The sequence below is a fragment of the Ranitomeya imitator genome, chromosome 2 (assembly GCF_032444005.1).
Source record: "Ranitomeya imitator isolate aRanImi1 chromosome 2, aRanImi1.pri, whole genome shotgun sequence".
Lineage (NCBI taxonomy): Eukaryota > Metazoa > Chordata > Amphibia > Anura > Dendrobatidae > Ranitomeya > Ranitomeya imitator.
The window spans coordinates 188,810,854-188,833,877 of record NC_091283.1 but is presented as its reverse complement, the minus strand read 5'-3'; the positions used below and the strand labels follow the sequence as shown (position 1 = coordinate 188,833,877).

General features: G+C 44.9%; 2 protein-coding genes across 2 annotated transcripts in view; one reads left to right on the top strand and one right to left on the bottom strand.

Annotated features, from left to right (window-relative positions):
- The first annotated feature begins 528 nt into the window (after nucleotides 1–528).
- SLC31A2 (solute carrier family 31 member 2) lies at nucleotides 529–17,810 on the top strand. Its single transcript, XM_069748366.1, has 4 exons — nucleotides 529–610; nucleotides 11,714–11,780; nucleotides 16,013–16,265; nucleotides 16,346–17,810. Exons 1-4 carry the CDS (start codon nucleotides 605–607, stop codon nucleotides 16,530–16,532), a joined length of 513 nt encoding a protein of 170 aa, XP_069604467.1. The 5' UTR covers nucleotides 529–604; the 3' UTR covers nucleotides 16,533–17,810.
- NIBAN2 (niban apoptosis regulator 2) overlaps nucleotides 17,627–23,024 on the bottom strand; it is a 54,800-nt gene continuing 49,402 nt past the window's right edge. The window contains exons 13-15 of the mRNA XM_069748365.1: nucleotides 22,429–22,536; nucleotides 20,495–20,606; nucleotides 17,627–20,404 (exon numbers count right to left, since the gene is read on the bottom strand). Of these exons, the coding sequence (XP_069604466.1) occupies nucleotides 19,422–20,404; nucleotides 20,495–20,606; nucleotides 22,429–22,536 (1,203 nt within the window). The 3' untranslated portion in view covers nucleotides 17,627–19,421. The remainder of the gene's footprint in view (nucleotides 20,405–20,494; nucleotides 20,607–22,428; nucleotides 22,537–23,024) is intronic.

Below are 23,024 nucleotides of genomic sequence, written 5' to 3'. Positions count from 1 at the left end.
GTGGCCCCTGGACCCCTCTCCTGCTTTGTAGGTGGCACCTGATGCTTCATCACAAGGGGGTGGGCAAACACTGCAGAACCCCAGCCCCTGCTGCCACCACCTCCTCTACCAGCTGCGCTCTTACATAGGACTGCCGGGCAGCTCTGCTACATCTGGCCACCACTTTGCTTGTGCAGGCAGGACTGCTTGCCGTTTCGTAGACTACATTGTCCCCACACAATCCCTGTCTGCTACACAGTATACTGCCTCCATGCTGCACTGGCGGGTGCGGTCACGAAAAACTGCCATATTCGTTTATTATATAGCAAAAGCCGCACAAATAATGCCTGCCCCGTGATCTAACGCGATAATATGGCGGCACTGGTAAAATCCGGGAGCAGCAGCACGTACAAAACTGACGCTACTCGCAACGGAACAAAACTGCAGTCTACTCTGCAGCGTCCGCCATCGCAGAGTATATATAGTCACGTGACTACTCAGACCGCGCCCCTTTCCTACCGTGTCTCCGCCCCCCAGTTTCCCGTCAGGCTCCGCTCGGTCAGCTGATTTCAGAACTCCAAATGCTCCTCGGTGTTGTGAGCTGCTGGTTCGTGCGCCCGGTGCCATGCAGGTACGTCACCCCCCGTCCTGCCCGCGCTGCCAGCGGTCTCCCTCCTGCCAGGGAAGCAACGCCTGTTAGTCACTCATAACCTGTGGTTCAGCAAGTGTTGTAGAACTACAACTTCCAGCATGACTTGCAAATGCAGTGCAGCCATTAACGTAAAATATTCTGTAGGCGAGCGCTCACCCGTCCGATTTACCGGTGTACCTGTAGTAACCAATCACAGTGCAGCATTCATTCTTACAGGTGGGTTGGAGGAATAAAAATTACGCTGTAATTGGTCGCCGGGAGCTCTGAGGTGAACAGTACAGTACTAAAAAGTGATGGATGATAATCCTGCAAAGTTTCCTTGTCCGGGGACAATAGTAATGTGACTGGAGGGCTGCTGAGGACCCTCCTCACCCGTGACCCGTGCATCATCCCTACACTAGCTACAGGAGGCAGCACTGTCTGTGCGTATATTAGTTATTACAGGGAGGCAGCACTGTCTGTGCCTGCACTATTTATTACAGGGAGGCGGCACTGTCTGTGCCTGCACTATTTATTACAGGGAGGCGGCACTGTCTGTGCCTGCACTATTTATTACAGGGAGGCGGCACTGTCTGTGCCTGCACTATTTATTACAGGGAGGCGGCACTGTCTGTGCCTGCACTATTTATTACAGGGAGGCGGCACTGTCTGTGCCTGCACTATTTATTACAGGGAGGCGGCACTGTCTGTGCCTGCACTATTTATTACAGGGAGGCGGCACTGTCTGTGCCTGCACTATTTATTACAGGGAGGCGGCACTGTCTGTGCCTGCACTATTTATTACAGGGAGGCGGCACTGTCTGTGCCTGCACTATTTATTACAGGGAGGCGGCACTGTCTGTGCCTGCACTATTTATTACAGGGAGGCGGCACTGTCTGTGCCTGCACTATTTATTACAGGGAGGCGGCACTATCTGTGCCTGCACTATTTATTACAGGGAGGCGGCACTGTCTGTGCCTGCACTATTTATTACAGGGAGGCGGCACTATCTGTGCCTGCACTATTTATTACAGGGAGGCGGCACTGTCTGTGCCTGCACTATTTATTACAGGGAGGCAGCACTGTCTGTGCGTATATTAGTTATTACAGGGAGGCAGCACGGTCTGTGCCTGCATTATTTATTACAGGGAGGCAGCACGGTCTGTGCGTATATTAGTTATTACAGGGAGGCAGCACGGTCTGTGCCTGCATTATTTATTACAGGGAGGCAGCACTGTCTGTGCCTGTACTATTTATTACAGGGAGGCAGCACTGTCTGTGCCTACATTATTTATTACAGGGAGGCAGCACTGTCTGTGCGTATATTAGTTATTACAGGGAGGCAGCACGGTCTGTGCGTATATTAGTTATTACAGGGAGGCAGCACTGTCTGTGCCTGCACTATTTATTACAGGGAGGTAGCACTGTCTGTGCCTACATTATTTATTACAGGGAGGCAGCACGGTCTGTGCGTATATTAGTTATTACAGGGAGGCAGCTATGTCTGTGCCTGCATTATTTATTACAGGGAGGCAGCACTGTCTGTGCGTATATTAGTTATTACAGGGAGGCAGCACGGTCTGTGCGTATATTAGTTATTTCAGGGAGGCAGCACGGTCTGTGCCTGCATTATTTATTACAGGGAGGCAGCACTGTCTGTGCCTACATCATTTATTACAGGGAGGCGGCACTGTCTGTGCCTGCACTATTTATTACAGGGAGGCGGCACTGTCTGTGCCTGCACTATTTATTACAGGGAGGCAGCACTGTCTGTGCCTGCACTATTTATTACAGGGAGGCAGCACTGTCTGTGCGTATATTAGTTATTACAGGGAGGCAGCACTGTCTGTGCGTATATTAGTTATTACAGGGAGGCAGCACTGTCTGTGCGTATATTAGTTATTACAGGGAGGCAGCACTGCCTGTGCGTACATTATTAATTACAGGGAGGCAGCACTGTCTGTGCCTACATTATTTATTACAGGGAGGCAGCACTGCCTGTGCCTGCACTATTTATTACGGGGAGGTAGCACTGTCTGCCTGCACTATTTATTACAGGAAGGCAGTACTCTCTGTGTAACACATTATTTATTACGGGGAGGCAGCACGGTCTGTCTACATTTTTTATTATGGGACGGCAGCACTGTCTGTGCCTGCACTGTTACAGGGAGATAGCACTGTCTGTGCCTACATTATTTATTACAAGGAGGCAGCACTGTCTGTGCCTACACCATTTATTATGGTGAGGCAGCACTGCCTCTACCTACACTATTTATTAAGGGGAGGCAGCACTGCCTGTGCCTACACTATTTATTAAGGGGAGGCAGCATTGTCAGTGCCTACATGATTTATTACAAGGAGGCAGCACTGTCTGTGCCTACATGATTAATTACGAGGAGGCAGCACTGTCTGTGCCTACATTATTTATTATAGGAAGGCAGCACTGTCTGTGCCTACATGATTTATTACAAGGAGGCAGCACAGTCTGTGTCTACATTTTTTAGTATGGGACGGCAGCACTGTCTGTGCCTGCACTATTACAGGGAGGTAGCACTGTCTGTGCTTACATTATTTATTACAAGGAGGCAGCACTGTCTGTGCCTACATTATTTATTATAGGAAGGCAGCACTGTCTGTGCCTACATGATTTATTACAAGGAGGCAGCACAGTCTGTGTCTACATTTTTTATTATGGGACGGCAGCACTGTCTGTGCCTGCACTATTACAGGGAGGTAGCACTGTCTGTGCTTACATTATTTATTACAAGGAGGCAGCACTGTCTGTGCCTATACTATTTATTATGGGGAGGCAGCACTTCCTGTGCCTACATTATTTATTACAGGAAGGCAGCACTGCCTGTGCCTACACTGTTTACATTGTTTATTACAGGGAGGCAGCACAGCCTGTGCCTACATTATTTATTACAGTACAGCAGCACTGTCTGTGTGTACATTATTTATTACAAGAAGGCAGCACTATCTGTGCCTACATTTTTTTTATTACAGGGAGGCAGCACTGTCTACATTTTTTTTTTATTACGGGGAGGCAGCACTGTCTGTGCCTACATTTTTTATTACAGGGAGGCAGCACTGTCTGTGCCTACATTTTTTTTCTATTACAGGGAGGCAGCACTGTCTGTGTCTACATTTTTTATCACAAGGACGCAGCACTGTCTGTGCCTACATTTTTTATTACAGGGAGGCAGCACTGTCTGTGCCTACATTTTTTTCTATTACAGGGAGGCAGCACTGTCTGTGCCTACATTTTTTATCACAAGGACGCAGCACTGTCTGTGCCTACATTATCTACAGGGAGGCAGTAGTGTCTGTTCCTACATTATCTACCGGGAGGCAGTAGTGTCTGTCCCTACATTATCTACAGGGAGGCAGTAGTGTCTGTTCCTACATTATCTACAGGGAGGCAGTAGTGTCTGTGCCTACATTATCTACAGGGAGGCAGTAGTGTCTGTGCCTACATTATCTACAGGGAGGCAGTAGTGTCTGTGCCTACATTATCTACAGGAAGGCAGTAGCGTCTGTGCCTACATTATCTACAGGGAGGCAGTAGTGTCTGTGCCTACATTATCTACAGGGAGGCAGTAGTGTCTGTGCCTACATTATCTACAGGGAGGCAGTAGTGTCTGTGCCTACAACTTCTAGGGCGTTAAACTAGAAGAAGAGGGGACGGGAAGAAAAACATTAGACTTGAACAAAGAAGACCCAGGAAAACATACTCAGATGGGAGGTAAGAACATTTCTAAAGCAATCCACAGCGAGGAGATTGGAACAAAACAAAATCCTCTAAACTGCATGCTCGCAAACGCCAGAAGCCTGACAAACAAGATGGAAGAACTAGAAGCAGAAATATCTACAGGTAACTTTGACATAGTGGGAATAACCGAGACATGGTTAGACGAAAGCTATGACTGGGCAGTTAACTTACAGGGTTACAGTCTGTTTAGAAAGGATCGTAAAAATCGGAGAGGAGGAGGGGTTTGTCTCTATGTAAAGTCTTGTCTAAAGTCCACTTTAAGGGAGGATATTAGCGAAGGAAATGAGGATGTCGAGTCCATATGGGTCGAAATTCATGGAGGGAAAAATGGTAACAAAATTCTCATTGGGGTCTGTTACAAACCCCCAAATATAACAGAAACCATGGAAAGTCTACTTCTAAAGCAGATAGATGAAGCTGCAACCCATAATGAGGTCCTGGTTATGGGGGACTTTAACTACCCGGATATTAACTGGGAAAGTGAAACCTGTGAAACCCATAAAGGCAACAGGTTTCTGCTAATAACCAAGAAAAATTATCTTTCACAATTGGTGCAGAATCCAACCAGAGGAGCAGCACTTTTAGACCTAATACTATCTAATAGACCTGACAGAATAACAAATCTGCAGGTGGTTGGGCATCTAGGAAATAGCGACCACAATATTGTACAGTTTCACCTGTCTTTCACTAGGGGGACTTGTCAGGGAGTCACAAAAACACTGAACTTTAGGAAGGCAAAGTTTGACCAGCTTAGAGATGCCCTTAATCTGGTAGACTGGGACAATATCCTCAGAAATAAGAATACAGATAATAAATGGGAAATGTTTAAGAACATCCTAAATAGGCAGTGTAAGCGGTTTATACCTTGTGGGAATAAAAGGACTAGAAATGGGAAAAACCCAATGTGGCTAAACAAAGAAGTAAGACAGGCAATTAACAGTAAAAAGAAAGCATTTGCACTACTAAAGCAGGATGGCACCATTGAAGCTCTAAAAAACTATAGGGAGAAAAATACTTTATCTAAAAAACTAATTAAAGCTGCCAAAAAGGAAACAGAGAAGCACATTGCTAAGGAGAGTAAAACTAATCCCAAACTGTTCTTCAACTATATCAATAGTAAAAGAATAAAAACTGAAAATGTAGGCCCCTTAAAAAATAGTGAGGAAAGAATGGTTGTAGATGACGAGGAAAAAGCTAACATATTAAACACCTTCTTCTCCACGGTATTCACGGTGGAAAATGAAATGCTAGGTGAAATCCCAAGAAACAATGAAAACCCTATATTAAGGGTCACCAATCTAACCCAAGAAGAGGTGCGAAATCGGCTAAATAAGATTAAAATAGATAAATCTCCGGGTCCGGATGGCATACACCCACGAGTACTAAGGGAACTAAGTAATGTAATAGATAAACCATTATTTCTTATTTTTAGGGACTCTATAGCGACAGGATCTGTTCCGCAGGACTGGCGCATAGCAAATGTGGTGCCAATATTCAAAAAGGGCTCTAAAAGTGAACCTGGAAATTATAGGCCAGTAAGTCTAACCTCTATTGTTGGTAAAATATTTGAAGGGTTTCTGAGGGATGTTATTCTGGATTATCTCAATGAGAATAACTGTTTAACTCCATATCAGCATGGGTTTATGAGAAATCGCTCCTGTCAAACCAATGTAATCAGTTTTTATGAAGAGGTAAGCTATAGGCTGGACCACGGTGAGTCATTGGACGTGGTATATCTCGATTTTTCCAAAGCGTTTGATACCGTGCCGCACAAGAGGTTGGTACACAAAATGAGAATGCTTGGTCTGGGGGAAAATGTGTGTAAATGGGTTAGTAACTGGCTAAGTGATAGAAAGCAGAGGGTGGTTATAAATGGTATAGTCTCTAACTGGGTCGCTGTGACCAGTGGGGTACCGCAGGGGTCAGTATTGGGACCTGTTCTCTTCAATATATTCATTAATGATCTGGTAGAAGGTTCACACAGTAAAATATCGATATTTGCAGATGATACAAAACTATGTAAAGCAGTTAATACAAGAGAAGATAGTATTCTGCTACAGATGGATCTGGATAAGTTGGAAACTTGGGCTGAAATGTGGCAGATGAGGTTTAACAATGATAAATGTAAGGTTATACACATGGGAAGAAGGAATCAATATCACCATTACACACTGAATGGGAAACCACTGGGTAAATCTGACAGGGAGAAGGACTTGGGGATCCTAGTTAATGATAAACTTACCTGGAGCAGCCAGTGCCAGGCAGCAGCTGCCAAGGCAAACAGGATCATGGGGTGCATTAAAAGAGGTCTGGATACACATGATGAGAGCATTATACTGCCTCTGTACAAATCCCTAGTTAGACGGCACATGGAGTACTGTGTCCAGTTTTGGGCACCAGTGCTCATGAAGGATATAATGGAACTAGACAGAGTACAAAGGAGGGCAACAAAATTAATAAAGGGGATGGGAGAACTACAATACCCAGATAGATTAGCGAAATTAGGATTATTTAGTCTAGAAAAAAGACGACTGAGGGGCGATCTAATAACCATGTATAAGTATATAAGGGGACAATACAAATATCTCGCTGAGGATCTGTTTATACCAAGGAAGGTGACGGGCACAAGGGGGCATTCTTTGCGTCTGGAGGAGAGAAGGTTTTTCCACCAACATAGAAGAGGATTCTTTACTGTTAGGGCAGTGAGAATCTGGAATTGCTTGCCTGAGGAGGTGGTGATGGCGAACTCAGTCGAGGGGTTCAAGAGAGGCCTGGATGTCTTCCTGGAGCAGAACAATATTGTATCATACAATTATTAGGTTCTGTAGAAGGACATAGATCTTGGGATTTATTATGATGGAATATAGGCTGAACTGGATGGACAAATATCTTTTTTCGGCCTTACTAACTATGTTACTATGTTACTATGTTACATTATGTACAGGGAGGCAGTAGTGTCTGTGCCTACATTATCTACAGGGAGGCAGTAGTGTCTGTGCCTAAATTATCTACAGGGAGGCAGTAGTGTCTGTTCCTACATTAACTACAGGGAGGCAGTAGTGTCTGTGCCTACATTATCTACAGGGAGGCAGTAGTGTCTGTGCCTACATTATCTACAGGGAGGCAGTAGTGTCTGTGCCTACATTATCTACAGGGAGAAACAAATTTACAAAGAAAATACAGGGTGGTCTAAAAGTAGGTGGACAGAAAATAATATTTATTTTGATCTATTATTATTTATTTTGAATTTTTATTCTGTTAAACCAGAGATATGTCACACAAAATACTTAATAAATAACATTTCCCACACATCTACTTTACATCAGCACAATTTTGGAAACAATTTTTTTTTTTTTTTGCTAGGAAGTTATAAGGGTTAAAATTTGACCAGCGATTTCTAATTTTTACAACAAAATTTACAAAACCATTTTTTTTAGGGACCACCTCACATTTGATGTCAGTTTGAGGGGTCTGTATGGCTGAAAATACCCAAAAGTGACACCATTCTAAAAACTGCACCCCTCAAGGTGCACAAAACCACATTCAAGAAGTTTATTAACCCTTCAGGTGTTTCACAGCAGCAGAAGCAACATGGAAGAAAAAAAATGAATATTTCACTTATTAGTCACAAAAATTATCTTTTAGCAACAATTTTTTTATTTTCCTAAGGGTAAATGGAGAAAGTGGACAGCAAAAGTTGTTGTCCAGTTTGTCCCGAGTACGCCGATACCCCATATGTGGGGGGGAACCACTGTTTGGGCACCCGTCGGGGCTCGGAAGAGAAGTAGTAGCGTTTTGGAATGCAGACTTTGATGTAACGGTCTGCGGGCGTCATGTTGCGTTTGCAGAGCCCCTGATGTGCCTAAACAGTAGAAACCCCCCACAAGTGATCCCATATTGGAAACTAGACCCCTCCCTCCCCCCAAGAAACTTATCTAGATGTGTGGTGAGAAATTTGAACCCCAAAAGCCATGTTTGATAAATCTCCCCCTTCATAACCCTATTACACATACTGTCCACCTACTTTTGGACCACCCTGTATATTAGATCTTTGCAAGGTTCTTCATAAGTCTATCATAGATATAGATCGTAGTAGCAAAGTAGTGACCCAACAGATCTGACTTATATAAGGTAATGGGGACAGTCAGAAAACCATAAAGTGAAGGGAGGGAGAGGAAAAAGAAACCGACCAAAAAAGTTCCAATACAGTATATCATATATTATCATAAGTAACTTTATTAAAGATAGCAGCAACAGGGGTGTCAGCACAATGACACTAAAAACACAATTAAAAGCAGGGACGCACACACAGGATATATGGCAGTGTGGGAAGGAGGGCAACAGATCAACATAGTGTGCATATAGTCTTATCAAAAAGAAGTCCTTACACGAGCAACACAATAGTGAGTCTCGTTATAAGCAAAAAAGTAAAGTGTCGGTGCAATCCTCAATGTGTTGAATGATTACATAGCAGGTCCTAATCTAAAACACTATAAACATGGAAAGGTGCTCATCTCATCGTGAGCCCATATATAGTAAGTCACCTCGTGGTGTAGATCATATTGAAAAAAGTCTAATCAATAGTGGCTTACATTTATATACTGTAGCCCCTTCATCCGAATGCCGTCCACCCTGCTTTTAATTGTGTTTTTAGTGTCATTGTGCTGACACCCCTGTTGCTGCTATCTTTAATAAAGTTACTTATGATAATATATGATATACTGTATTGGGACTTTTTTGGTCGGTTTCTTTTTCCTCTCCCTCCCTTCATTATCTACAGGGAGGCAGCACTGTCTGTGCCTACATTATCTACAGGGAGGTAGTACCTATTCACAGAGTAAGGAAGTACTAGCTGTTCTCCCATCATTTACAGAGAGATACAGAGGACAGTACTACTTATTTACTAGAGTCAGAACCATCTGTCCCTATATTATTTATAGGGTGGCGATACTGATCATAGGAAGAGTGGGGGGAGGCAGCACTATCTGTGCCTATAATACTGTGCTGCTTACCGGGTGAGCACTATGTTGATTCTGCTGCCTTGTGACTGCCTTCATCCCCATCATTGTAGATATGTAAAAATCTTCAGTTTTCATTGTCCAGTGTAGTGTCAGGAGACGCGTCGTGCAGCTGCAATTTATGACCTTTGGCCAGTTTCACACTTGCGTTTCAGTCCGCAGCGTATGCCTGAGTACAGATCCGCATGCGTCTTGCGTACCTATGTTTAACATTGTGTACGCAGGGAAGTGCGTTGTGTGCGGATGCGTCCCCGTGCGTCATTTTGACGTACCCGTCAAACACCGAGCAGGATCAGCGCTGAAAAATCCGCATAGGAATCCGCAACGTGTGCACATAACCATAAGGGCGAAGTCAGACGGCAGTATAAATCGGAGTGCTGTGCACGGACTGGCTGGCGGCTCTCCTGAGCGTGACAGCTGCATAGAAAAACATGAAGCGATCACTCTCAGGATGGGAGAGCCGACAGCCAGTCCGTGCGCTGCACTCCGATTTATATGGCCGCCTGACTGTGCCCTAAGGGTTATGTTCACACGACAACTTTTTTGAGTGGGGAAAAAAAAGAAGAAATGGCCCATCCAATGCAGGGATTGTAAAAGCAAAAAAAAAAAAAATAGTAGACCGCTCAATTACTCCATAAGGCTATGTGCACACGTAGAATGGTCCTCTGCGGATTTTTCCACAGCGGATTTGATAAATCCGCAGGGCAAGAACACTACGTTTTTCCTGCGGGTTTACCGCGTTTTTTGTGCGGATTCCCCTGCGGTTTTACACCTGCATTTTTCTATTATGGAGCAGGTGTAAAACCGCTGCGGATTCCGCACAAAGAAGTGACATGCTGCGGAATGTAAACTGCTGTGTTTCCGCGCGTTTTTTTCCGCAGCATGGGCACAGCGTTTTTGGTTTCCCGTAGGTTTACATTGTACTGTAAACTCATGGGAAACTGCTGCGGACCCGCAGCAAAATCCGCAGCGTGTGCACATAGCCAAAGTCCTCCTAGAAATGTATTAAATGAACATATTCCTGACTGATAGAAAGAGATGTAAAACGGTATAAAAAAAAAAAAAAAGGTAAAAATTGTTTAAAAATTGACGAAGTGTTTCGGAGATCGGGGTCCCCTTTTTCAAACCAGCAGAAGTGATCACTTCGCGATCACCTGATATTTCTCCATATCCCAGGCTAGGTTGGCAAGGGTTTGGGAAATATTCAGTTGTGTCTTCCACATCTAGATCCGCCCGAGGAGAGCATTATTATTTTCATCTTTTATTAACGCATATGGTCCATTGACTTACTCTCCCTATCTGACACTTTTATCCAGATTTTTCCAGTCTTCTGCCCTTTTTCATCTTGTTTTTCAAGAAGAACAACATTCAGGAATTGTTCCTTTTCTTTCACACTTTGCTAATTTGAAGCATTTTTTTGTGTGTTTTCCCAGAGTTTTTGTTTCATCCCTTTTTTTTTTTACCACTGATAAAACACTTAAAAAAAACCACCCAGTTTTGTTCTGAGCAGAAGTGAAAGGTTGTGCTGCCCCTCTCGCTTCTGCGTTAGGATGTGATATTTCATAGGTCTTGCCAAGTGTAGTGCACACCCAGTGGGGATCACACTCTGCAGTACGATGTATGCACGACTTATAGAAGATGGCACCAGGCTCCATGACAGTCTGTCTATTCTTTGCCAAGCCAGAACGCAAGGCTTGGAATATTAGTGGAGAATGTGTTTTCTAATGAAGGCGAACCCCTGTCTAGATGCGCTATTAAGTCATTTGGACATTAACGAGGGGCTTCCTATACTCAGACCACCATCAGTGAGCCAAAATGAAGAATGGCTCCTGTTCTGTGTCGCATGCATCTAACCGGTGGGTCTCTCCAGGCTCCTGGTAGGTGTATAATCCAGCTTAAAAATAGGTCATCAATATCTGATAAATGGAGTTATCTCCAGGAGCGGCTGGATATAAGCGGTGAACGGGGAGGATTAGCGCAGCATGTTTTTTGGGTTCTGCAGTTCAGATCACATTCCCTTGAATAGTAGCCAAGCTGCAGTACCTGGAACAGCCACTACTAGGGATCGGAGCTGTGCCGTTACCGCTCCGTACACGGTTTACATCTGACCAGAGCCAATCACAGCTGATCAGTGCCGGACACCCACCCATCTCATTTTGATGACCCACTCTAAGGATAGATCAGCAAGATCAGAGGTCTGGAGGACCCATCAAATAAAACAACGTCTGTATCATGGTTGAATGGCGCTTCGGTGCAAGACTGAAGGCCGCTACTTCACGTATTCAGGCAATTTCTCTTTTTTTTTTCCTCAGATGCATTTTATTTTCTCGGACCATGTGACCCTGTTGTTTGATTTCTGGACGGTCCAGACCTTGGCAGGTAGGAGATGTAATTAAATCCGGTTCTGGGTGCGTCGTGGAAATGATGTTTGTATGTGGTTTTTAATGGATGATGGATGGCTCTGAACCCGGGGGGGACTGAAATGCAATTTTCTTCATTGCCGCTTGTAGTATCTGTTGGTGATTAAAACAATTTACCATATTCCTACCATCGAAACCTTCAAAAAGAACCTGAAGACCTACCTCTTCAGACAAACCTACAACCTGCAGTAACCACCGATCGACCAAACCGCTGCACGACCAGCTCTATCCTCACCTACTGTATTCTCACCCATCCCTTGTAGATTGTGAGCCTTTGCGGGCAGGGTCCTTTTGTCCTCCTGTACCAGTTGTGACTTGTATTGTTCAAGATTATTGTACTTGTTTTTATTATGTATACCCCTCCTCACATGTAAAGCGCCATGGAATAAATGGCGCTATAACAATCTAATATATAATTGCCTAGAATACTACTTCCTGCAATTTGTGCCAACTTCCGTGGCTTTGTCCGGAGCTAATGTCCGGAGCTTAATTGCCTAGAATACTACTTCCTGCAATTTGTGCCAACTTCCGTGGCTTTGTCCGGAGCTAATGTCCGGAGATAAGTGACGTCAACAGTGTCCAGTGTCTGATTGGTTGCCGCCTGCTGCGAGCGACCAATCAGAAACGTGCCGTACTGTGACACACTCCGCCCGCCATTTTGGTGTGATTTTTGAATTTTTACCTCACAGCAAGTTTCTACTGCGTGGAGGCGGGCCCAGTGACGTTGCTCTTCAAGCTCCTGCCGAATTTCGTCAAAAAAATGATAATACCATTTACCAAAACTATATATATTTAGTTGTGAAGTGGTTCAGTGACATTTTCACACCAATTTTGAACTTTTGTTTGGTGTTTTCTCCATATACTGCCTATTATTTTTGTTCTTTCTTACTATTATTTATTAATTGTATTATTCTTACATTTGAATAAATAAAGTATATATGGATTCTAGACTCCCGATTCTTTAGAATCTGGCTGCCATCTAGTAAATAATAATAATATTGCACTTTACAGGAATGCCAAACTTCCTGCAAATCCCACCATGCAATGTTGGACCTAATTTTCCCACTTTTGTATCCCGGAATATTTTGGACCATTTTGATTCTGAATGGGCCTTTAATAATAAACTGACGAGGACTAGTGATGAGTGAATATGGTGGGATAAGGTATTCTGATTATCTGATCATGCTCAGTTGCTAACTGCTTGTCTTCATCGTGCTCGAAAGATATGTTTGAGTCCTGCAGCTCCATGTCTCGTGGCTGTTCGACAACCGCAACACATGCAGGGATTGCCTGAATGTTAGGCAATCCCTGTATGTGTTGCCTCTGTCTAATAGCCACGAGACATGGAGCTGCAGGACTCAAACATTTTTCGAGCACGCTGAAGACAATCGGTTAGCACCTGAGCCTGATCAGATAATCAGAACACCTTATCCCAGCACGTCCAGTCTTCACTAACGAGGACTCATTATTGGGTGATGGCGCAGACTGAAAAGTCAAATCACTTCTGCAAAGTCCATGTCAGATGTCACTCAGGGGCGCAGTCTTATGATTATAAGAATCACTTCCTTTTTCTGCGAATTTACATTTTGGAGAACAGAACAATATCCTTATCACAGAACATTGTTTGCTTTAGGCCAGGTTCACACAATGCAGCTCCGATGATGGTTGTAAAGAGCTGACCAAAATAGCAGAAGGATTTGGTTCGGTAGACCCATAAGCTGTACTAGGTCAAGGAGCCAAAAGCTTGTTCAGACATCCATTTTTCACAGTTTGACTATAATGGGTCCATGTATTTTTGGACTGTTTCCTTATTATAGATGAATGTCCAATCATCAAGAAGTTAGAGCTCTCTGTCGGATCATTAGAAGAATCGTGCAAGTTAGAATCTAATTTAACGCTGGCACCTTCAAGTATGTGCCCAGATAGTGTTTCGCTGCTCCCCATTGCACCTCTGGAGCTGTGAATAGATGGTGACATGCCCACTGAATGTAGCAGACGAGTAATATCCACAAATATCAGACTTGACTGGGCCCGGGTGCCCATCCACAAAGCGGATGGGTGCAAGAGCTACCTGCTGTTTACATGTACTAGTCTGGTCCCTAAATTACGGTACACCGGACTATCACATTGCTGGGATTTTTTTTTCTTTTTCAAAAGGACCCGAGCTTAATAATAGTTCATATAATCCAGCACTTGAGAATGAAGGGGAAAAAAAATGTTAGCCTATCATACACCTATCACGCCTATCCTTAAAAAGCCAACCCTCAATCCAACTGCTATGTCCAGCTATCGCCCAATATCACTGCTCCCATTCGCTTCCAAACTTCTGGAGCAGCACGTCCACTCTGAACTTTCCTCCCACCTCTCATCTAACTTGCTCTTTGACAATCTACAATCTGGTTTCCGCCCCCATCACTCAACTGAGACATCCCTGACCAAAATCACTAACCGCCTACTTACCGGGAAAGCTAATGGACAATACTCTGTACTCCTCTTTCTAGACCTGTCCTCTGCTTTCGACACTGTTGACCACTGCCTCTTACTACAGATCCTCTCCTCCTTTGGCATCAAAGACCGTGCCCTATCCTGGATCTCCTCGTACCTTTCCAACCGCACATTCAGCGTCTCCCACACTACCTCCTCATCCCACCCTCTCTCTGTTGGAGTCCCCCAAAGCTCTGTTCTAGGACCCCTACTCTTCTCAATCTATACACTTGGCTTGGGACAACTCAAAGTCCCATGGATTCCAGTACCACCTCTATGCCGATGACACTCAGATCTACCTCTCTGGCCCAGACGTCACCGCTCTGCTGTCCAGAATCCCAAAGTGCCTATCAGCCATATCCTCCTCCTTCTCCTCTCACTTCCTCAAACTCAATGTGGACAAATCTGAACTCATCATCTTTCCTCCATCCCATAGATCTTCCTTACCTGACTTATCTATTGCAATCAATGACATCATGCTTTCCCCCGTACTGGAAGTCCGCTGCCTTGGAGTAATCTTTGACTCTGCCCTGTCCTTCAAACCGCACATCCAAGCTCTCTCCACCCCGTCGCCTCCAGCTCAAAAATATCTCCAGAATCCGTCCTTTCCTCAACCGTCAATCTACTAAAATGCTTGTGCATGCCCTCATCATCTCCTGCCTCAACTACTGCAACATCCTTTTCTGCAGCCTCCCTGCTAACACCCTCGCACTTCTCCAGTCCATCCTTAACTCTTCTGCCCGACTAATTCATCTCTCTCCTCACTACTCCTCCGCTTCTCCCTCTGCAAATCTCTTCACTGGCTCCCATTCCCTCAGCGTATACAGTTCAAATTACTAACAATGACCTACAAAGCCATCCACAACCTGTCTCCTCCATATATCTCTGAACTAATCTCCCGATATCTTCCCTCACGTGATCTCCGGTCCCCCGAAGACCTCCTTCTCTCCTCCACACTTATTCGCTCCTCATCCAACCGCCTCCAAGACTTCTCCCGAATATCCTCCATCCTCTGGAATTCTATCAGACTATCAAACACATTCAGATCCTTCAGACGGAACCTGAAAACCCATCTCTTCAGGAAAGCCTACAGCCTGCACTGACCCCACCGCCTCCCCATCACTACCGAAGCTACCGCCTCACCAACACCGGAGCTCCTGCAACCCTCAACCTACTGTCTCCTTCCCCATGATCCTGTAGAATGTAAGCCCCCAAGGGCAGGGTCCTCACCCCTCTGTGCCAGTCTGTCATTGTTAGTTTGTTTACTGTAAGTGATATCTGTAACCTGTATGTAACCCCTTCTCATGTACAGCACCATGGAATCAATGGTGCTATATAAATAATAATAATACACCATTACAACCTACGCCAAGTTCACACTTCGTTTTATTGCCTCTGATGAATGCACATGCTGGATAAAGCATTCGACTTTTGCATTCCAGAGAGTCTGCCAGCACAAAATGCCGAGGACAAACGATTCAGTGCACCTTCCTTATAGAACAATTATACTATTACAACACAGACCAGAAGATATGTTAAATAAATCAGGAAAAGGAGAAAAAAAAAAAAAGTGTGTTTGTTTGGGGGTGCACATTTGAGAAAAACATCCGTCTGAAACCAGCCTAAGGGTCTGTCTCATGACTGTGGCAGCTGCAGAACATTGTTCAATCTTTCCCGGTGTGATTATATTGTGTTTTCTTCCTCCAGGTCTCGTGCTTTCCTTTGTGGTCGTCCTGCTCCTCACGGTTCTCTATGAGCTTTCTAAGGTGTGGAAATCAAACCTCCTCGCCCGGGTCATCCAGACGCTGCCGGTGACCCCGGATTCTGCACTTTACCCCCCACTCATCTCTGACGCAGAGAGTAACCTGCCAGTGAGCTCTGACGCCTTGCTCACCCCCGATCCTTTGTGTCCTGAGGAGACCCCCGTTCCTTCCATGCAGTTTTCGTCTTCTACCTATCGGTAAGTGCCCGTTCTGCCGCATTCTCCATATTTTTCGTTCCTTTCTTTTGTACACCATTCACCGCGCTCTCTACACACAGGTGGTGGCTCCTGCACTCTTTTCTTGCCCTCCTGCACACCGCCCAAGTTTTCCTTGGATACGCGTTGATGTTGTGCGTCATGACCTACAACGCCGCCATCTTTATTGCCGTCGTTCTCGGGTCCGCCCTCGGATACTACGTGGCTTTTCCTTTTCTTGCCAAATACCCAAAGCCTCACAGTTTATAGAGGACTGAGCCGCGATGAATAAGAAAAAAAGTCTTCCAAACATGGCAGCCAAAGCAGTCCTGGATAACTCTTCCTACATATACACCTTGTGGATCTGAGCTTTTACTCCCCCATCATAAGGCAAGCTGCCACGCCTCGACAGTAACCAGTATAACCAGTTAACGTGTTGCTCACTGCTTTCTCTGCAAGGGTGCCGGTCCTTGGTTTGGTGGCCTTCCACTTTTTAGATTGCACTTTTAGCTCATCAAGAAGTAAATTTATATGTTTTTATGATGCAGACACCCATTTAAAAAGTAAATTATTTTATCATTGTACAGGCTGTGTATACCTTCATCATTTTTTAGTTTTTTTTTTCTCCAGTACAGAAATTTCTATAGTCATCGGTCTCCGTAGAGCTGGAAAGCAAAAGGACATTTTTATTTTTTTTTTTTTTAAATTAGGAACTATTACAAAGTTGTTTTTTTCCATTTTTTATGCATTTAGTTGCAGAGGTTGACAGCCTTTTAGGGATTTTTTTTTCTCCCATGCATTGTATTGTTTTGTCTAGACAGGAAAATCTGCTGGGTATTACACTCACACTATTAAGAAAATGTACAAAGCAATTTGACCAATGCTTGAGACTTGGAATCCGCAGAGTTATAAATGTAGGCTGTGGTCCTTCCCCCTTTTGCAACGTAAAGTGTATGGAAATTTGCAGCATACCCCTCTGCAAAAATTCAACAGAGGTGTCCAATGTGAGCAAACCCTTAAAGCCCCCCACCCAAACGAGGGTTTGGCTGGCACTGATCTCACCCGAATCTCCCATACACAGGAGCGCTCTTATGTTCTTTTGGAAAGAGCCGCTGTCAGACATCTCTGGTGGCTGTTTATCTCGGAGGACAAAGGATAAACAGTCTGAATCCTTTTCTGCCCCCCAACATCATCAGGTCCGAGGACCCCCATACACAGACTATCGGCCGAACCTGCCGATGTCGGTGGGTTTAGCTGACGTTAGTGTATGGAGGGGCTTTATAAGAAACAAGGAGTACAGAACTGGAGGAGCCAACTGTGCGCATGGCGTTAGGATTTCTCCTGAATACAACACTGACGCAATGTGTCTTTATACTGTTATTTCTCCAGCTTTATTCTTTTTGGTTGATGGTTTATCCATTTTACACTGGACTTAAAATGTGTCTCTTTCTCAGGATACGGGGTGCAATCCACATCCATAAAAATACACAGAAAATATTTCATACACCTCTGAATTTCTTATAATAAAGTATTTATTAATAATTAGAAGCTTTTTTTTGTTTGTTTCTTCTTTAAAACATTTAAAAGTTTTAATAAAATATAATAGAGAGAAGAAAATCCGCAGGTGTGGATCGAGATTAAAAAAAGGCACTGCTCGGCTTAAAACATTGGGTTGCCCCATATTGGCGTGTAAGGAATGAGATTGCTCCCCCGTGTCTCGGTCTCCTCCATGTGTCGACTGGTCGGTGGGACCCTACTTCTTCCTTTTCATGGAAGGATAAACTAATGTCCCTAATCCAGCTCATCTCATGTTGCTTACCCTTGCAAAGGTTAGGACTAGTGATGAGTGAGTGTGCTTGTTACTCGAGATTTCCGAGCATGCTCGGGTGTTCCCCAAGTATTTTGGACATGCTCGGAAATTATGTTTGAGTTGCCGCAGCGGCATGATTTGCGGCTGTTAGACAACCTGAACACATGCAGGGATTGCCTGTTTGTTAGGGAATCCCCACATGTATTCAGGCTGTCTAGCAGCCGCAAATCATGCAGCTGCGGAGACAAAAACATAATCTACAAGCACGCCCAAGATACTCGGAATACACCCGAGCATGCTCAGAAATCTTGAGGAAGGAGCACACTCGCTCATCACTAGTTAGGACTACACTGGTCTTCTATGGCCAGTTCACAAGGCAAGTTTGGATTGCCATAGGCCAGCACGAAGAATCGGGGACGTGTAAAGACACTTCAAGCATGAAGGTAAGTAAGAGTGACTTTTGCAATATCATACGGTTGGAGTGTTTGAGCTGGTGAAAATCGATGCACAGGACCCCATCCAGAGCGAGGGCAGTAATCCCGAACCTGCAACTGACTGGTTTTGATCAGCTGTCCTGGCACGACGTCACATGTGCTTCATACCGGAATGGTGATGTCCTGCCAGGCCGAATAATCAAAAGAAGAGCCATGGATGCTGGCAGGTAAGAGGCTCCTGTTCTGGTTCTGAGGGCTTACAGCCCCAGCCGCTGGATTGAGTCCTGCAAATGGATTTGTACCAACTCTACAGTGTGTTAAATATAATGATTTCATACCCAGATTTTTTTTTCTAAAGGGCAAAACTTAAGAGATAGGTGTTACTTTCTCAATCTTGTGTCAAATCACTGTTGCATCCTCTGACCCTTCCACAAGGGGGAGACAGTGAGGGCTGATGCTTGGGTTAGTGTTTATACAAGTGTGTGCGGTCACGGGCAGAGAACGTGTATACAGGAAGTGGCAGTAATAGAAGTGTGTAGGAGGTGACATCTAGATAAAAATAATGAAGCTCTAGAACGGTGATCTGCATCAGCTCAAAACTCAAATTCCCCCTCAGGACGGGCGTGAATGAGATTTAGTGGCAGACATGGTGAATCGGTGTTGCCTGATGGGCGAGGAAACAGCAGCAGTGTAATCGTGGGGTGCAGTGATGTGTGCTGATGAACATTGAAAACACTGAAAATGAAGGAAAAAAAAAAAAAAAAAAGCAAAAATATCAGTCCTGGCATAGCGGAGAATAGCAGAGCCAAAAAGCATTTAAATAAGTAGTTTTGTGCCAAAAGGAAGCAGCTCGGCGCCACCTCTCTGCCCTCCATAGAAGTTCATTGTACAACCTCAGTCTCTTGTTACTGCTACTCAGAATTGGGTGATGGCCTCACCACCCTTCCTTGGCGCAGGTACAGGGATTTCTCTGAACCCCTCACCACCTTCCTCTTCCTCCTCACTTAGGGGTGACTGGAATCCGCTATCGTCGGGAGTGCAATGTACTATGTGCGTCACCGGAGATTGTGGCGACACTGCATGGCATTCTTCTGTGGGGGTGACGAGGGAAGAGGTTTCCTCCTGCGGTGACTGGGGATGGGTTATTCCTTGTACTGTACGGTCTTCTGCTTCAGTCTCATCGTGTTCTGGACTTGCACGATCTATTACGAGTTCCAGTGGAGGAGCCATGCTGTCGTGAATTGCAAATTTCTCCTCCGGAGCTAAATGGTCATTGGGCTCTTGTGGCCGTTCGTCCTGTGCAGAATGCTCTTCTTCATCCTCTAAGACGTCTGTTACATGGTGATTTTCTGGAGTGGCCTCTACACTGTGCACAGCTGGTATGTTGTATTGTGGCGGTATTTCCTCTGCCCGACTGTGATCTGGCGTATCTGCATAGTGCTCAAGCGGCTCGGCACACATTTCCGGTTGCGGCCCAGCTGGCGGCACTTGCTCTGTGTGTGGCTGGATCACATGCACCACCGGCTCTTCTTCAGGTCGTACTTCGTCAGATTGCTCTACAATGTCTTTTACTGGAACTTCAACATCAAATTGTTTGACGAGCATGTTACGGATGGCGTGCACGTCACTGGACCCTGGTTCCTCGGGGATGTCTTCATTGGCTGGTACTTCCTGGCACGATTCCAAGTATTCTGGTACTTCATCATCTTGAATAATAGACACCACTTGGCGAGCTCTGGCATGTCGATTTCCAGACACGTCACTACTATTGGCATATTCATTAGTCCAGTTGATCGGAGGCCCCTCGCCGAGGAGATGAAGATTGGGGTCACTGTTATTCATCACCATACTATCCCGGTACAGGTTGTGCTTACGCTGAGTGGCAGCGTCTTTAACAGCTGGAAACAGATGAAAAATACATACATTATAAAGGGAACCATATGCCGACCTCACCGCCACCGCGTGTCCGATATCTGCGCCGGCCTTACCTTGCACAATATCTCTCATTACAGTTTGCAGTACAACTTCTTCATAAATATTCTCCAGCAGCACAAACCGGGACAACTCCTCAAATATAAGTTCCTGGTAACGGGGCAATTCCTGTAGAGGACAGAGAACAGAGCCATAAAGCTAAAATGCAGCAAGCCTTGTAGGAGCAGCCCATGTAATGGCAGGCGCTAGTTTCTAGGCTACTCTTCACATTGTTCTCCTGATCGTCAGTCCGAAACAGGATATTCCCGATCAGCATCTCCTCCGACCATCAGTCGGCCAACCCCCCATACACATTAGACCAGTGGTCCCCAACTCCAGGCCTCGAGGGCCGCCAACAGTGCAGGTTTTCAGGATTTCCTTAGTATTGCACAGGGATTGGAATCATCACCTGTGCAGATGATTACATTACCACCAATGCAATACTAAAGAAATCCTGAAAACCTGCACTTTTGGCGGCCCTCGAGGCCTGGAGTTGGGGACCCCTGCATTAGACTATCAATATCATTGGGTTTAGCCAACGTTTGTCTAATGTGTATGAGGGGATCGCAGGTGTTCAACATCCTTGTATCCAGTGCAGCAAGCAATACTGATTCTCTAAAGGCCCCATACATTAGAGAAAGGTCGGTCAAACATTCGGGTGACCGCTCTCCCCCAACTCAAGCCCTGACAAATCGCTCCTGTGCTCACTTTGTAAGAGCTGCTTCCAGACTCCATATTTCAGGGGGTGTGAATAATAAAAGTTCAGCAGCTGAAATTCAAGCGTATGGATCCTTCTTGCCCCTGATATCTGTCAGTAGGGTCGGGAGGACCCCCATTCACATTAGATCATAGTCTTGTCATCCAAAATCTGAAGGTTTGGCAATCTGATGTGTACGGGGGCTTTCGGACTATCTAATAACAGATCATGTCAGGAGGGAAAAGAAGTATTGGGCAGATGGAGTTTCTTCACCTGATCCTTGTGTCATCATGAATGAGCCACTGTCGGAGGTGTCCGGTAGCTTTCTCCACTCTCTCCCGGTGGAAAATGCGGCAGGACTGAGCACTCGTGTATAGGAGAGAGTCAGGAAACTGTCTGACAAATGCACATTAGGGTGACTAATCTCTCAGGTCTGGCCACATGGCGTTTTTTGCTGCGTTCTTCTGCAGCAAAATCTGCACTCTTGGCAGTAAGAAAGCTGCAGAGAAAACAGGTTTTTCTTGTGTTTGTTTGCAGCTTTTTGGTCATGCTACATTTGTGTCTGGTGCATGCTGATAAAGTTTAGTGGCAAAAAAATTAAAAAATAATTTTCTACTTCATAAGATTTTGGCACAAAAAAAAGCATCAAAACCGGGTATCTGCATTTTTTCAACACACATTACTTTCAGTGGGTGAAAAATGCTGAAAGAAGTGACGTGTTCTGTAAAAACCAAGCAAAGTACGAAATACTGGCACAAAAAACAAACAAGGCGTGTGCATGAGATTTCTGAAATCTCAGACTTTGCCGATACTGTAAAACGCAGCTGAAAACTTGCATTTAAAAAACCGCAGCAAAAACTCAACGTGTGAACATACCCTTAGATGAGAAACTCTGCCCACATACAGAATTATTCCTTAGTAGCTAAGGACTGTGTAAGGAGATGTGCACAGGGAGGACAATGTGCCAGGAATACGCAGCAGACACGGTGAGCGATTTGCATTGTGTCCACTTTTCCCATCACATTCATTTTTAATACATTTGTCAGAAAGCCGTGGTGTCGCAATAAGACGGAATTATCAGTGTGTTTGAGGGTAAGTTTTGTAAGACCAGACAGTCAGAGACTTCCGCTTTCTGTGACCTCTCCCCTCCGGTATGTGTCACACCTCGCTCATCGCTGCTGACACCGGTTTCCTGCACTCGTCCTGCTGCCCGTCCCACCATCCCCTGGTTTCCTCCCTTCACCCCGCACTCACAGATTTGCAGGTTGGAGCCAACTTCTTCAGTAGAAATGGGATGATAATTTGTAGTAACGCTTCTTGGAAGAACTTCTTGCGGACAGTGCTGCTGTCGTAATCGTATTTCTGTAAAATACATTAGTCATTAATGCTCTCATACCATGAATTCAATCTTCCAGAAATATTTAGAGGGGTTTTATTTTCCATGTGGTCATATGGTGCTAATAAAGCACTTGGTGACCATCCAGCCGCCACAGAAGAGGGAACTCTGGGCTCATACACTGCTGCAGATATGGAAACACGTGCAATAATTCACACATTCCACCTTAGCCTTGTCTGCAAATTGCAGAGGCAACTGCATCCGCGTGCGGCTCTGTGCGATCGTGCACATGGTGGAGAGGCGCAGTAGTTATCCCTCTTACAGTACATGGGAAACTAGCAAAGTCTCACTTGCAAAACACATGATTACTGACCGACATTACATTAGTCTGATCGTACGAGAATGCAGCTTTACTCCACTAAGGAGAAAATAAGAAATAACTGCTAGAAACCTCTCCTAAGGAAACAAAGAATCAGACATGTTGAAGTCTAATCTGCCCAACCCTTCGTTCCCC